The 16,477-nt window shown below is 40.3% G+C and overlaps 1 protein-coding gene across 3 annotated transcripts in view; it reads left to right on the forward strand.

Annotated features, from left to right (window-relative positions):
* The window catches only part of ST7 (suppression of tumorigenicity 7), a 142,833-nt gene that overhangs the window by 80,594 nt on the left and 45,762 nt on the right, over window positions 1-16,477 (forward strand). For all 3 annotated transcript variants that reach the window (XM_027660608.1, XM_027660624.1, XM_027660615.1), the window contains exons 3-7: window positions 5,661-5,820; window positions 10,050-10,104; window positions 10,678-10,793; window positions 11,893-11,968; window positions 13,762-13,916. In XM_027660608.1, coding sequence (XP_027516409.1) covers window positions 5,661-5,820; window positions 10,050-10,104; window positions 10,678-10,793; window positions 11,893-11,968; window positions 13,762-13,916 — 562 coding nt within the window. The remainder of the gene's footprint in view (window positions 1-5,660; window positions 5,821-10,049; window positions 10,105-10,677; window positions 10,794-11,892; window positions 11,969-13,761; window positions 13,917-16,477) is intronic.

Consider the following 16,477-nt stretch of genomic DNA (forward strand, 5'->3'; position numbering starts at 1 on the left):
GGAAAAGGAACTAAGCAGACATCATCATGGAAAGAAGAAACTGCAAGTTGAACAGACCACACATCAGAAATGACAGCTGATTACGTTTTAGTTCTGATTACGTTCTACAGCCTAGTGGTGCTTCAGATTATTTCTTAACCTTGCTGTTTACCCGTGGCCCAGTAACATGATGAATTGCCTGCATTGCCACTTGTGTCAGACTACACAGCATTGTCAGTTCTAAAGGATCCTTAATGCTGCTAATGGTATTAAGTGAAACTCTGCTATAAAATAAACATTCTCTTTCCAAATCTACATCACTGAGGTATTTTTTAGACTAAATGTACTAATATTTCTCAGAATTTTCCACCATATGGGCTGGCAGATTTTTTTCCATTATCAGTTGGCTGCAATTCCTAATCTGAAGGAGAAATCACAGCAGTGCAGGTTATGAAATGATGGAAAATTCCATCTCTTCTTAAGTGTGGTAACTGATGGGAAAGTGATTGCTTTTCCTAAGTCATGTTTGGGTCCTGAAATGATGACTGTAAAATTCAGCCTTGGGCAATCCTATGCTACATGACTCCTTTGCAAAACACTACACTCTCATCTTATTTTGTCTCTTACTTTGTTTTAATTCTTTAGGTAAAATTCTGGCCTTGCTGTAGGCAATGTGACTTAACTGAAGCAAGGATTTCAGACCTTTTTTCTTATAGCTCAGAACCATACAGAAAATACTTTTCTATCTCAAGCTTTCTCCGTAATTACTTGACTACAGCACATAGTTTAAAGTTAACAATTTAGCATATATTCACTTCATCCTTGCACTACTGTAGACATTAAAAATAGGAACAAGATTTAGTCCAAAGTTGCATTAGAAATACTGTATCGGAAACTTGGTTCCACCACAGTTACTCTTAATCCAGTAAAATATAGTGTTCTGTCTCTGAATACAATGAGCTGCATTGTATTCAGTGTCTGGGAGGCTGAGGTTTTCCACAGGTAGGGTAATAAAACTGTCATGAAACACAGCTGACGTCCAGTAAATGCTGTGAACTGGAACTGTGTAAATGCCACTAAGATTTCTAAATAAAGCCACATATTTAACGTCCAGTTATCACCAGAGTGAAAGTTGGTCAGCAGTCTTGGGTGGCACTTGAACTGCAAACTGATGGAGTCTTGGTTCTAACAAAGCACACGTAGAAGAACCTCAGACTTGAATCTCCACCAAGAAAGCCTTGTTATTCTACTTCAGAGCTTGCAACAGTAATGAGAGACTTCTGCTAGAGAATGAGAAACATTCTGCAATGAACAAATACCAGGTCTTTCAGATACGAGAATTAGGAAGCCAGTCTACAAAGGCAGAGCATGAGTTCTGAGTCTACACTCTGCCTGGCATTGAGCATCTGGGCTGTCTGCTACTACCCGAGCATGTGTATAGCATGTGAGAGTCCCGGCCTTTTGTAGCCAATGGTACTACTGAGTGTGGACCTGAGTGACACAGAAGGACTTGTCTTATTTTCTGTAGATATTAATTGTTCTTCTTGTTTCATTACCTTTGTGTAGTCTGCTGCAGAGGGGCAGAAAGGTGACTGAGTTCTGGGTGTTGCCACAGACTCTCTGAAAGTCTGACAAGTGTGCAGGAACAGTGTTTGATGGCTGAAAAGCAATACATGGTTATTGTTCAAAGTTTCTGCTCTGGCAGACAAGACTTAGGTCAGGAAGGGCAGAATCATCACAGGGAGTTCCTAAGAAATTGGAAACCCATGCCAAGGAGCAAATGAGAGAGGAAGGATCTGTCAGAAGGCAGACTATAACCCAGGCCACAGAGAAGGGTATCGTAACTAGCTGGGGTCTACACAGTGTTGAGAGAAGTACTATACTTAGTCAAGGCAATATATTATTTTCTTTCCCATTTTTGTATTTTTAGAGGTAGATGAAGTAAATAGCTATTTATTTTGAATAAGCTGCTCGTTAGCACTGCATGTATCTTCTCCTGCTGACTCTTTGAATAAGACAAGTGGGCCAGGAGCAGAGTCTAAGAGGATGATGAATGTGTGTACTTCATCCAGAAGGAATGGGGCTGCATATCCTTCAAGACTGTCATTAAGGACACTGAGCATGGTCAGAGGTATATTGACTATTTCCTAGATCCAAGCTGTGCAGGATGGAGGATCTGCTTGAGTCACTGGCTACCTGTAACAGCTAAATAAAGTAGACTAGGGGCTTTCTGTGTCAGAAGGCAAGTAGCCTTGTGTAGTCACAGTCATATGGATAAACACTCTTGCCTCCCAAAACAGGATAATCTTTTCCATACTGTCTACTGGATATAGCCCCTGGGCTGTAATATCCCTAGAATATGTGCAGTCATTACCTGGGAGAGTTGACACAGGCCAGGCAAGCAAACAAACAGCATGGATGACTTGAGCCAGCCAAACCTGTGCTGTGGTCCCATTGTATTTATAAAATAGGCTTAACCATGGAGTCAAGTTCTGCCAGCATTATGCTGTTCCTCCAGAGAGTAAGTTTCATTTAAATCCATTAGATCAGTTGTTACCACCACTGCTGTTAGAAGAGTACTCCAAATCTTACTCCTCTGAGACCTGGAAGACTCATTACGAGCCTGAAAGAGAAATCTGAGCTGTGGAAGTTGCCAGCAAACAAAATCCTTTACTGCTTCTGTTGAAGACTCCATACACACACATACACTAGGAGAGGATGACAGAGAGTGTTCTCTCTAAGAGAGGATGCCTGTCTCAGATATGATAAACAGAAAAGCATAATTCAAATTACTGACAGAATCAGGCATTGGTTCAGTGAGAACCACCATCAAAAACATCCCTTGTGAACTGAGGCATTTATGATGGAGTATCTGTTCTGAAAAACCAGGCAGGAAGATCAGATAACCAAGTGATGCAGAATAGATTTGTTGCTACAGAGATAGATAACATTATCTGGGATTGTTTGTATGTGAGAGCAGAGATGAGAAAGAGGACAACTGTAACGTTTTCACTCCACAGGGGAAGAGAAGCACCTGCACAGAGAAGCAAAAGCAAAAAAAAGTCCAAAGCAACTTTTTGAAATGCATTAAAAAGACAACGTTTCCAAAATCAAATACTCTTACATTAAGCAATACCTATACCAGATTAAAAACCAAAAATTCTGATTTGCATTTCTAAACACACAAAGCTGGAAATTTTCAGAACAGAGTTTTAACTTGGCCTTTGTGAACATAATGGTCCCAAAAATCCCTTGAGGGTTTGGAGATGTTTGACCCTGTTCCAATTTGAAAGCACAGGCACCAACTAGAAAGATCCCCGAGAAGTTTGCCACTGCTGTGAAGGGGATGAGATCTCTGAAGTTGAGCTCCCCTCTTACTGTATGTATATGACAGAAATGAGGTTGCCTTTTCTTTCAGAAGTGGTGCAGAAAGGATCTTTCTGATTAATTTGCTCTCTAACTCAGATATCTGTCAATGGGTAATTAATCCTTATATTCAGCTGCCAGATGATCTCTCATCTGCTGAACTGTCAAGATGGTTGACTTCATGTTGCTTTCAAATTGGATGATGCAGTTAGAAGTCAAATCTGATTTATAGAAATCAGGTTTCAAACCAGCTGACACTGTCTGAGAAAGGTGCAAAAATTCTGCAAAGAGAATTTATTGTTTTAAGTACCAGAATACAAATTACCTCCTCATACATGCTGAACAAATCACTCCAAGCAAAGGCTTATGATGATGATGATTTATGGCTTTAATTTCTAAGAGACTGTATGCATTGAGATCTGTCTGATATTTTCTGGCACTGGATTCACTCAACACAGCAAATATTTTTCAAAGCTGCCTTAAACAATTTATGAGCTTTAATGCAATTTTTTAAAGTAATTAATGTCTTTTTAAGTCTGGGGAGGCAGACTTACAGCTGCGTCACATATCCTGCAAGTTCCTATCACTCAGCTGAACTGTAACAGTGACCATGTATAGATAGATAGATAGATAGATAGATATAAATATATATATACGTTCTTTGTGACTGTCCTCTCAGTTTCACTGAAATTCAGTGTGATGGCTTTCCAGCTGGTATACATACACATTGTGCAGGGCGAGTGGGCTCAAGCATGCTTTTGTACTACTCACTCCCTCTCTGAGTTTTACTGACTTTCCATCTAAAAGCTGATCATGATTGAAATAACGAGCAGGAATTTATTAGCACATTTTGGAAAACCTCTTTTTTCCCCCTTCTCTCAGAGAAAGTATGAAGCTTGTTAGATGTAGTCTAAAAAATATTGTGGGAGGGAGAGTGTGGAGCCCAGCCTGAATCTCTCTACAGCAGGTAGACCCCTAAGAGGCCTTCCAGAGCCTTCTGGCTACTGTCTGGCGCTCCAAAACCTGCCCTACAGCATGCTGACAGTGTTGAAGTGTGAAAGCAATCCTTTCCCATGTTGCTGATTGTAGTAAGAATTAATAAAGAACCTTTTTTTTGGAAGAGATTTTGTCAATGCTTTCAGCACTGGCATAACACATGGAGACACTGAGTAATATAGAAAGGTCAGAGATTGCTCATGCACAATTTCTAGTGCAATCAGTATACAAAGTACCTCCAAATTTCTCAAAACTCCATAGATTTGCTTTTTTTTCAATTGGTATGTAGATATTTGGGTGATGATTCAGGTACAACTTTCCTATTCATTAGAAGTGTGTGTTCCTTTACAATTTTTACAGTCTCAACCTTTTCCATATTTATATGAAATAGTCTTCATTTCCAGGTTTATGTGGTTTCCTGAAATATGTGTATTCTTACTGAAAAATATCGCTTTTTTGGTGAAAATACCACAGATATATATTTATGTGTATAATTGCAATTATAAGGAGTTCTTTTAGGCTGTGAAATGATTTTCCAAGTAGAGCTCTATAACTAATTCTTTTTTCTGATTTGCTATCTGAACCAAAAGCCTGAAAATAAAATGAATTCGGGATCAGCCTAAGTCAGCCAAATAAAACAGTTCAGCTGGGGGGGGGGGGGGGGGGGGGGGTCCTAAAAATATTCAGCTTCCTGGAGCTTGTTTGTAATTTTTAACATTTTTTTTATTAAACTCAGTGAATTCCTTTGGAAGCTTTTACTGGGGAAACAAGCTGCTTTTCCTCACGTTCCCTGGACTGCAGAGGGAGCTGGGAAAAGACGAGGCGGGTTCACTCCTGACTGCACCATCCCATCGGCGTGGCTGATGTCGGGCAGCACGGAGTTTGGGGGTTTTTTTCTTTTTTTCTTTTTTTTTTCCCCCAGAAGTCAGTTTAAAGGAAGGGTCCTAACAATTTTAAACGCCTTTAAAAAAGAAATAACCTGACGTAAGGTTCTTTGAGGTTAAAAAAAAAAAAATTGCACTGACAAGATGACAAGATTTGGGACTCCCCACCTAAACTTGGATCACATTGAACCTCCCGGTTAACCTCGGTACCCTCGGGCAGGGCTGACGCGGGCAGGTGCCTCCCTCGGGATGCGCGGGGAGGGGGCGCGCGGTGGCTGGAGCTGCCGCTTCACTTGTCGGGGCCGAGGCGGGAGCGGGATGCAGGGCGAGGGAGCGGGGCGGGGAATCGGGGGGGGGGTGAGGGAGGAGCGGGGGGAGGAACAGGCCGAGGGGCGGCCCGAGGGCGGCGCGTCTGACGGTGTCTCCGCGTTGCAGATCTTCGAGTGGTGGTACTTCCGCAAGTACGGCACGTCCTTCATCGAGCAGGTCTCGGTGAGCCACCTGCGCCCCCTGCTGGGCGGGGTGGACAACAGCGCGCCCAGCGCCGCCAGCGCCGCCGGCGGGGACGCGGACGCGAACCGGCAGAGCGTCTCCGGTGAGCGGGACCGCGAACGGCTTCCTTTACACTTGTGCTGTTGTCAAACAAAGGGCAAAGCTGCTTCATTAATTGCGAGTTGCATCTTTCCGAGTTCGTGCAGTGCGTATTGCTCGGGCTGCGTGGCTGATGCATTTGTTTCCCCCTTTGTTCTGAAAGCCCTGCTAAGTTCCACGTGCCCTTTCTGCAGCACCGTTTATCCAGCGGAGGGCAACAAAGATGATTAAGGGACTGGGGCATCTCTTACCGAGGAAAGGCTGAGGGCGTTCGGCTTGTTCAGCCTCAAGAAGATACGAGTGAGAGAGGAGGTCATCAATATCTATAAGTGTCTGAAGGGAGGGTGACAGAAGGATGGAGCCAGGCTTTTGTGTCTCGGTGATGCCAAGCAATAGGACAAGAGGCAGTGGGCAGAAACTGATGGACAGAAAGTTCCACTTGAATAGGAGGAGAAAGTTTACTGTGCAGGTGACCACACACTGGAACAGATTGCCCGGAGAGGTTGTGGCATCTCCTCACTGGAGATATTCAAGAACTGTCCGGATGTAATCCTGTGCCATGTGCTCTAGGATGACCCTACTTGAGCAGGGAGGTTGAACCAGGTTACCCACTGGGGTCCATAACAATCTGATCGATTCTGTGATTCTAGAGGCACGTAGTATTTGTATTGAAATAGTTTTGAGTAATAACAAAGTTGTAAAACAAAAAAATAATCAGGCAGAGATGTTAGAACATCCATCTGGTTTTGCATTACTTTATTTTTTAAATAATGTAAGCAGTATGTAAACAACAGTTGGATTTCACTTCAGTAAGAGGAAGCATAGTGACTTTCAATAGCTTGAGGGCTTGTTGTGTTCCTGACTCTGCTACCGATTTGATTTGTGAATTTAGGCAAGTCCTAACATAGTCAGGTTTTAAAAAAAGGCCTCCAGTTTAGGAGGCATCATTTCAGGCCTGTGGGGCTCAACTTTTATGAGCTTCCAGGCATTCAGAGCTCCTACAACTTTCAGTGCAAGGAGTGAAGGTGTCTGACCTTAAGCCATTCAGGCCTGAGGCACTTTGAGTTGGGTGCCAGGTTGGTTGCCTGGGGGATGCTTTCTCTGAGAGACAGGCCATCCTGCCTAAAACAAATCAGTCCCCCAAGCACTGATCTTTATGGACTGAAGGAGTCTCAGGGGAACTTGTCTCCCTACTTAGGTGACTCAACTACCTGGGGAGAATGAATTGAAAAATTAGCCCATGAGTGATGAAGATGCTGAAATGCTATTGCTTGTGCCTTGAGTTGGAGATACTCACTGTTAAAGTCAGGGCAGGAGCATCTTGGCTTGTGTTCCTCCTCTGTAAAACGAAGCTTACCTTTTTCAACCCTAGCTTGGTATACAGGCCATAATCTTAATATTGGAAATTAATTCAACTTTCATTAGGGATGTGCCCCTAGAATCAATAACAATTTTATTAAATTAATTTCCTCTGCAGGCTTTTAGGACAGAATTAGTAAGTGAAGAAAAATGAATGAAAAGAAAATAATCAGTTATGTTGAAAACGTTCAGCAGCTGAGATGCCTATGTCTGTACCTAGCAGATTTTATTTCTGCTCTTCAGAGTGCGTGACAACAAACAAAAATTAACTTTGAACTCACATGTTAAATAAAATTGGTGGCCTCAAAAAACCTTGTTCTCTACAGGGTACTGCTCCTTAGGGCATCCTCCATATATCACAGCAAATTCAGCTGTTGTCATTCCCATCTGAGGAGAGGCTGTGAATAGCAGCACTGCATGGTCCAGGATATTAGATTTGGGTGAACTGGCAGAAAGCAATAGGATGGCTTGGAAACACCTGTGTGCACTCATCAGTGTGCTCAGTCACACTTCAGCAGCTCTGAAATAACTCCCATAATTTTAAAGCAGAAGGCACAGTATTTTGACTAAGGAGGTTCACCCAAGCTTTTCTGATATAAAGAAATAGTCAAGGAGTGCATTTGCTTTCAGTGCATTGGCACTGAGTTGGGACTCTTAGTGTCTCAAGTATATCTACGGATAGCCTGTTATTCATACCTTAAGAAAGGTATCAGTGCTCAAAACATGATCATGGTACAAGTATCTGAAAGGTTAAAATAACATAGTTATATTATTAGTTTGTAAGGTAATGGAAAAGGCAACCTTTTCAGTTTAACACACATCAACACTGGGATATTTCTTTCATTATCCAACAAGGTGAAGGTGGCTTTTTCTTTTGGCTCACCATGTTTTCCTATGTAGATGTTTGACTGTGGTAGAAAGTTGCAGTTAATACCTTTGTTCTTTAGAAAGATCAGACGAATTTTGTACTGGCCAGCATGTTAGCAGATACCAAGATGAAAGAAACAAGAGCACACCATGTTTAACAAGCCAGGCAGATGCCAAAACACCCCCAGGACATGGAGGTGGTAATAAAAGCCCTTCTTCACCTCCCCTTTTTGTTGCCCAGTTCAACCTTTCCCCTGCTACAGTGTCAAAATACCGCATACTTTGGACAAAGCATAGCCACTTGAATTTAAATAAGATGAAAGAAATGATCTCACTGCAGTCAAATAGTTGTCACCTAATCTTGTTGGTTGCAAACAAAATAAGTCAAGCCATTGAATTATACCTCTGGAACTGAGAAGTCTCATGTTGATTTAATATTTACAATGGCTTGAAAGTCATATGATGTAAAAACTGTCAAGCTGAAGCTTGTCAAGCAGCCATACCCTCTGGCTGCACAGCAGAGCAGCTAAATGTCGATCAAGCACTTCTGCTGAGTAAACCAGTGGAACTTTCTAATATTAGCTGCTTGCTGAAGTGGGTAGTTGAAAGATAAAGATGTATAACAAATGCAGTCACTCTTGCCCAAAGTCTGCCTATTCCTGTGTCTATTTTATACACTTTATGGGTGCTGTAGGCAGCAAACTGAGGGCCCACCTCCTATGCCACTTGACTAGTTTTTGTGTAGCTGAAGATGTCGTTATGTTGCTGCAAATAATTTATGTAAAATGCTTTCTGTCCATGCCACTGTAGCCTCATACTCAGAAGTGGGAGCTATGTCCATGAGAAAAGAGAAGGGCTTGGCTTGCCGTTCAGTATTTCTGTCTCATTCTTTAATGGAACAGGCATAAAGAGAACAGGCATATACTTACCATAAAGATACCCTTCTAAGTCTACCAGAAAACTAATGTTGTGATCCCTTTAGAAATGATGCCACAGAATTTCATAGGGAAAAATGTGCTGGTTGACTTTTGTTAGTGGAAAGCAGCTGGTGAAATGCTGGAGGGCCAGTGCTACTGATGAGATTTTGCAGAGCACCATGTGAGGTGTCATCCAGTAGCAAATCCGTGGTAGAACGGTATGGTGCCTCTCAGTGAGTCCTTGTGCAAGTACTATGTTTAATTCTGGTCTCACCTCACTGGAGTCAATGAATTGTCTTTGTTGAAATTAAGAGAATAAATCTGGTGTTAAATTAAAGGAAAAGCCAGAATCGAGACCTCACTATTTCAAAAGCTATAGATATTGATTATATTTTTTTAGTTCTGCTTTAAATTACATTCTTGTGGATTTTCAGTTCTATTACTTCTTGTAGTGTGAAGAATTCGCAATTTTTCCCCCTGAGAGAAATTTATAAAATGCTTTTAATGTTCCCAAACCTTTGCAACACAGTGAACTTTTCTCTGCCAGTCAGCTTCAGCATCTGCTTATAACTTAAGTAAGAACAGCAGATGTTTCCATGGATTTTTACTTCACGAGCTGTGAGGAGGAATTAAATTTGGCAACTGTAGCTGAGATTCTCAGTGATTTACAACATTAACTGGACAGTGATGTTTTTCTGTGGAAATAACAAGTCTGTAGGGACTGAGTTAATTGCTATTTTTCAGTGTAATAACTCAGTGTGATCCCTTTTCAGTTCTGCATTATGGTAAATGCGAGTCCTGGCACTAATCGATATTATCTTTTCATCTGGCATTTGGGGCTTTGTTAGTGGTTATTTGTCTGGAATGATTGCATTTGTTGACACTAATTTATAATTAAATTATTATTTAAGAAAGGGAGAACAGTCTGGTTACCTGAATCTCAATGCTCTTGATGATTTTTTCCATTTTCACCTAAAAAAAATAAATCATTTGATAAGACTCATTATATATTAACTGATGTTTTTGATAAACATCAAGTACCATTGTAATTTGGGAGAGGTTCATTACCATGTATTTCGATTTCTTACAGAATGCAAAGTCTGGCGAAATCCTTTAAATCTGTTCAGAGGAGCTGAATATAATCGGTAAGTGCTACGATGTTACAGTTTTCAGGCATAGTACTGGGTTAAGGAGCTTAACTGTACTTTTCCATTAATGTAACTCAGAGATGGAAAAACAAAACCAACTGTGGATACATGCACCCATGCCAGATTTTTCTGTAATTCGTAAAATGTTTCTGAATGAAAAGGAATTTAAATTCATGCTGATGCACTTGTTATTTCTGCAGTTTTTTGTGACCTTATAAAAAAACCATGGAAAATCATAAGTGTGGTGTAGTTGGTACTGTTAATACAGCAATCCTGTTCAAATCAGTTATAGCAAACAACCTAATTAATTAGGTGTAGGTTTCATGTAGTCCTGATGTTTGAATATATGTGTTACCAATTTCCAGTGTGTACTTTTCAACATCCTCATTAGCTTAGGTTTGACTACTGTTGCTCCATCCTAATACAGTGAAATGCAAAGTATATTGTTTAGGAGATTATCCAAGTGAACTTAGTTGGCTTTGCCCATCTCTAAGATCTAGGATTCTTGTCTAGATTTGTTTTGCCAAGTGTGACCTCACTAACCAAAATATCTCTTTGGCATGTTTGCAGGTATACATGGGTAACAGGGAGAGAACCTTTGACTTACTACGATATGAATCTTTCAGCACAGGACCATCAGACATTCTTTACATGTGACACAGATCATTTACGGCCTGCAGATGCTAGTAAGAGACCTTGTGAACAACTGTTTTGGCTAACAGCTTACTGATTGCTTTAAACGGATGCAAGAGAAACCCAGTCAGACATCCCTTCTTTTGGCTAGATAAGGAAAGGCAAAAGTTTGATCATGCCTGGAAAGCCATTGCTGTTGAATTTATAGAATTCTAGACGTGAACAAGTGTCTATATATATAAACTATCTAGTTTATGTTACTTTGTTCTTCTATCTTGCTGAAGTCATTCAAGGTACCATTGGATTGGGTTTTTTCTCCTTTTTCTTGCAGTGGCTTCCAACATGTATAGCTTAATTTACCTCCAGCTGCAGTATAGTACATTGAGTTACATTAACCAGGTCTCATTTAGTCTATGCTGATAGAAGAGAGAGAGCTGATGTAAAACTTGAGTGTTTCATCCCCTGATGTAGTTAGAAGCTCTGTAAAAAATGAGAACAGCAATTTACAGCTGAATTTGTATAAGCAGCTTTAGCTGTATTAAGCCTCTACTGTTTAGTCCACATGCAGACTTTGGTTCTACTAAAAATATACAGCAATGATTTCGATTGTCAGAATTTGCCTCTGAACAGATAAATTCTCTTTGTCTCTTAGGAAGGGAGGACACTGATACTTGGGTGCTCCATTCTGAAGGCATAATTACAAGGGAGAGCATACTGTGCTTTTTTGACATATGATAAACATGAATCCTGTTTTCTGAACTCAGTGGTCTAATTGTGAGGTCATTTTGTTAGCCTGAATGTTGTTTCCATTTAACATTGATCTAAAACAACAACACAGTAAGAATCCCAACTATCCCTGTGGAGTCTTCTACACCAGTAGGAAATAGCTGCTTGTCACCTCTATACATGGCAGTGCGGATAGCATGATGTCTCAGCCAGATTTTCTCCTGAAAAAAGTTTAATTAAATAAAAGGAAGAAAAAAGCTGAGTATGTGGGACAAAAACTCATATTCATTATGTGTCTTTTTGAATGATCACTGAGCTTTATGAAATGCTCTGCAATGAGTTGGACTGTTGTTACAAGGCAGTAGATTCTCCGTGTTAGTGCTGTAATGACTGATATGCCCCTCTTCTCTTTTGTTTATTGAATAGTAATGCAAAAAGCCTGGAGAGAGAGAAACCCTCAAGCCCGAATTTCTGCAGCACATGAAGCTTTGGAATTGAATGAGTGAGTGACAACAACATTAACATTTGTTTCCTGTCTTTTAGAAAATCCATTTGATGATAGTTTAAGTCAGGGGAGCTGCTACAGTAATTCCTGTCACAGGAAGGCCTACAATAGAAGGAAAAAAGCACAGGTGCATTCTGTCCTAGGTACCCAGAAGATCCTTAGGGCAGTAACGACAATGGAAGTCTTCCCGTTGATGTCAGTGGGCTTTGGAACAGCATAAAAAAGTTTTAATTGAGTTGCCTCCTGATGAGCATATGAAATATGTATTTATGGGATGAAGAGTTCCCTTTTGAGTTTCTCAGTCATCATGAACGGAAGCAAGAAAGAAAGGACTCATAAACACCTTCTGAAATACACATTTCATAGTATGAGAGAATATGATCTAATTTTCTGGGACTTTTGGTCTTTGAGTCTGTTACTCATTTCCTCAATGAGAAGTGTAGTATTTTGAGATCCCGCAATAAACACAAAACCAGTGCAGGAATGCTTTACTGGTATGGCAAACTGTATAAATGTTGCTAAAGTGCATAAAGTGGAGAGAGTCCCTTAGGTTGCCGACAGAGATTACTGCATTCTGGAATTCCATAAACTGGTGCTTTACAGATTGTCCTTCATGTATTTCATTAGAAGAAGTGAAAGAATTGTTTGTTCTTGTATAGCGATTTAACTGAGAGAATGTAGCATAAAAGGCAGAAATGAGCTCTAAGACTATCCTGTTCTACTTAGATATCACAGAATTACAGACTGGTTGAGGTTGGCAGGGATCTCTGGAGGTCATTATCCAACCCCTCCATTCAAACAGGGCCACCTACAGCGCATTGCACAAGACCATGTCCAGCAGGCTTTTGAATATCTACAAGGAGGGAGACTTCACAACTTCCTTGGACAACTTGTGCCAGCATTTTCAGTAAAAGAAATGTTTCTGATGTTCGGGGGAACCTTGTGTGTCTCATTTTGTGCCCGCTGCCTCTGGTCCTGTCACCAGATACAACTAAAAAGAGCCTATCTCTGTCCTCTTTGCCCTCTCACTTCAGGTATTTACAAACATTGACAAATTCCCCCCAAAGTCTTCTCCTCTCCAGACTGAACAGTCCCAACTGTCTGAGCCTTTTCTCATATGTGAGATACCCTAGTCCCTAATCATCTTCATGGCCCTTCATTGGACTCTCTGTAGTATGTCCATGTCCCTCTTGTACTGGGGAGTCTAGAACTGGACACAGCACACCCATGTGTGGCCTCGCCAGGCTGAGTAAAGGGGAAGGATCACTTCCCTTGACCTGCTGGAAAAACTCCTCCTAGTGCAACTCTGCTGCAAGGGCACATTTCTGTTTTGTTTTTTGCTTGGGTTGGCTTGAGTTTTTGTTGTTGTTGTTTTTTAATCTCTACAATTACATTTATAATCTGTTCTTTGCATATGGCAAATGTTATAGGTCTGTTGATTCTTTTCAAACCATTACAGTAATGGAGACAGTTTGTGTTAAAACAATAGTGCATAAAACTAGTCTTGTTTTCCAGAAGGAGTTTTAGGGATGTAGGCTTAGTGAGACAGTACTTTACTTTCTGGGACAGTTGTCAGTAGGTTTACTCAAGGGCTGAGTGATATAGTGCCTAAAAATGAGAGTCGCGATCTGGTTGACTGAATATTTATTCATCAAAATAGTTCATCAGAAAAGAACATGGACAAAATCACCTTACTTCCATACTTAATACATCCTTGCCAGTCTTCATGTCTTCGCATAGCTTTTACATCATGCACCCTTCTCATGGTTTTTACTCTGATATTTTTGCAGGTGTGCCACTGCCTATATTCTCTTAGCTGAAGAGGAAGCAACAACAATTGTAGAAGCAGAGAAGCTGTTCAAGCAAGCTCTGAAAGCTGGAGAGGGCTGTTACAGGCGCAGTCAGCAGTTACAGCACCATGGTGCCCAGTATGAAGCCCAACACAGTAAGTTTCTTATGAGGGAACAGCCAGTTCTAAGGGAGAGAAGTTCCAGGGAGTTATTTGGGGTTTTTAGGTGGGGGGTTTTTTTGGTGTTCTTTCCCCTCTGAGAACTGTGCAATCAGTATTTGGCATTAGCTGGAATATGGCCCTAGAGCCAGACTATTCTGTTTCAGTGTTTTCGCTTGATTCTCTTGCTTAGTTATCAGTGCTCAGATTCCAGATATGCCTTTTCTTTGTCATGGCAGAAAATACTGTAGCATGAACTTAACAGAAAAGAAAAGGTATTAGAGCCAGAAGAGATCTGATATTTAGAAAATGCTGGACTCAGTTTAAGGAAGTTGCACTGAAGTGCCTTTAGCCATTTTGAAAACATGGGTTCATTTTGTGAAAAAGCGCTAAAGAATGATGGAAATAGGAGCAAAGTGATGCTTTGCCAATTTTTTTCTGTCAGCTCTGAGGATAAATGGGTACACTGTGTTGTTCTGTGTAAAAGTTAATGAGACCCATTAAGGAGTCTGACATTTGAAAAGTTAGTTGCATATATTAAGAAAGGTCACAGAAACATAGAAATTAACAACTGGAATAATACGGTGATCTAGTTGAAAGTCTAGATTTTTACTATGTTTTTAAAATTTTGAATAAGCAGATTTAGCTGTTTTGATATTTATTAGCTACTCCTTGAATCCAAGAAAATACATGAGGGTTCACTTAAAGGAAATGACCAAAGACATAATAAAGCCAACAGTCTAGTGGCTACCCTAAACAAAAATAACAGCAATTAATTACATAAATACAAGCACTAACATACTTTGAGCATCTTCAGGTTTCTCAGGACCTGAATTCACAGTCTCTGGCTGTCTCACATAATTTGGAGATTGCTGATAAAAATTGTACACAGTGAAACTGTCTGTGATCTCTGGTTTCAAAAGTGTATGCAAGTCTGTACGTGAAACCCTGAGGTTTTATAAAGCTTGGGGGTAGTATTTCAAACATTTGTTGGTTGTAAAATGATATTTAGGATGATTTGTTTATTTTTGATGAAAGTAAAAATATAGAGCAGCTGAGCCCTTGAAGCAGTTTTTGTGCTCTAGCAAGCTTATGGTTTTCTGCGAAACCTTAATTTGTGCACTCAATTCATCTTTAGTACAGAAAATTACTCGGAAAAGTACACAATAAGTAATTAGTAAACACTGTCATGATGCTTATGTTCAAGTTAACCTGGTTAAGTTTGTGCAGGCAGTTACATGTATGGTATTTCTGTAACCGGTGTGTGCTAGATGACTGCTCTCCTGGTCAAATTTGACACCCAAATCCTTCAGTATTTCAGCTGAGGAACTAACTAGTTGAATCACAAAATTAGGTGCATTGCCACAGAACAGGGGGGCTGAAAAGTGACTCCCAGCTCTGACTGTATTCAGGAGGGTCTTCAGGAGGGCCTGGGTGATCCCACTTCTCTATACCACCCAGTCTCCCCTTGAAAATGTCAGTGTGCACCCACAGAAATAAGAAAAATTCCAGCCTCAGATGGTGCCTTGGACAAAGGGGCTTCACGCAGGAGTCTCTTGATTATATGCTGGACTTCTGCATGGTTTACAAGGGTGGAGAGGAAGGACTGTGGACCGATGTGTTGCTGTTCCATGATTCTTAGAGGTCAGTTGTTGCATTTCTGGTCTTTGAAGTAAATTTTGGATGACAAGTGGGCATTTCGTATTTTACAGGTGAAACACACTGTTATTTCTTGAACAACAGCATATTTGTTGTTCTAGCACCTTGCTCTATATTTCTGTTTATTCATGTGTTCCATCTCCTTGATATGGTATTTTATGTTAGACTGTAAATTTTAAGAGTAAATGGCTTTGAGTACCCAACTTGGCTTCTTTCAAGAGGTGCTTGTTTATAGAAAACATAGGCAGTCTTCTTTTTAAGATTGCTCATTTTAGGCACCCCAAATTGTTAGTCACATAAGAGAATTTTGTCCTGGAAGATTATCTTGATTTCATAGTAAGTAAATGCCTTTTGACCATTCCTTCTGAAAAGTCTGAAAAAAGCTTAACCTCATGTGTACCTCATGTACACTATATAAGCATGTTGAAACAGATGTAACTAATAAATTGTGTATTAAATATATAGGAATCCATACAGAGATAAGGAATCAGGTAATATAAAATACAGCTAAAGAAGTTCTTCCCTCCTTTATTTATGTTTTTCCTCCGAAGTGAGACCTTTCAACCTGCTGCTTAATCTATCTGAAAATTTTAATTACAGCTTTAAAACAATTTGTAGGTCTTTGGAATGTTTTCAGCACACATGTTGTTCTTATTATGAAAGGCTTGAAAATGTTAGGAACAGGCTAAAATCTTTACAGACCACATATTATACCAAAAGATAATTTGTAGCAGGTGTCTTATATTTTCATGATATTGTAATTTTTTAGATGATTAGCTTCCCACTCATTTCCTGTTGGCCCAGAAGCATTTTAAGAGTTTGCATTGGAAGTATAGGGAAGTGAATGAGAAATGAAAGGAATAAGAATTCTCAAAGAGAATAATTATTGCCGCTGCTCA

The sequence above is a fragment of the Corapipo altera genome, unplaced genomic scaffold, assembly GCF_003945725.1.
Source record: "Corapipo altera isolate COAL_440 unplaced genomic scaffold, ASM394572v1 1, whole genome shotgun sequence".
NCBI lineage: Eukaryota > Metazoa > Chordata > Aves > Passeriformes > Pipridae > Corapipo > Corapipo altera.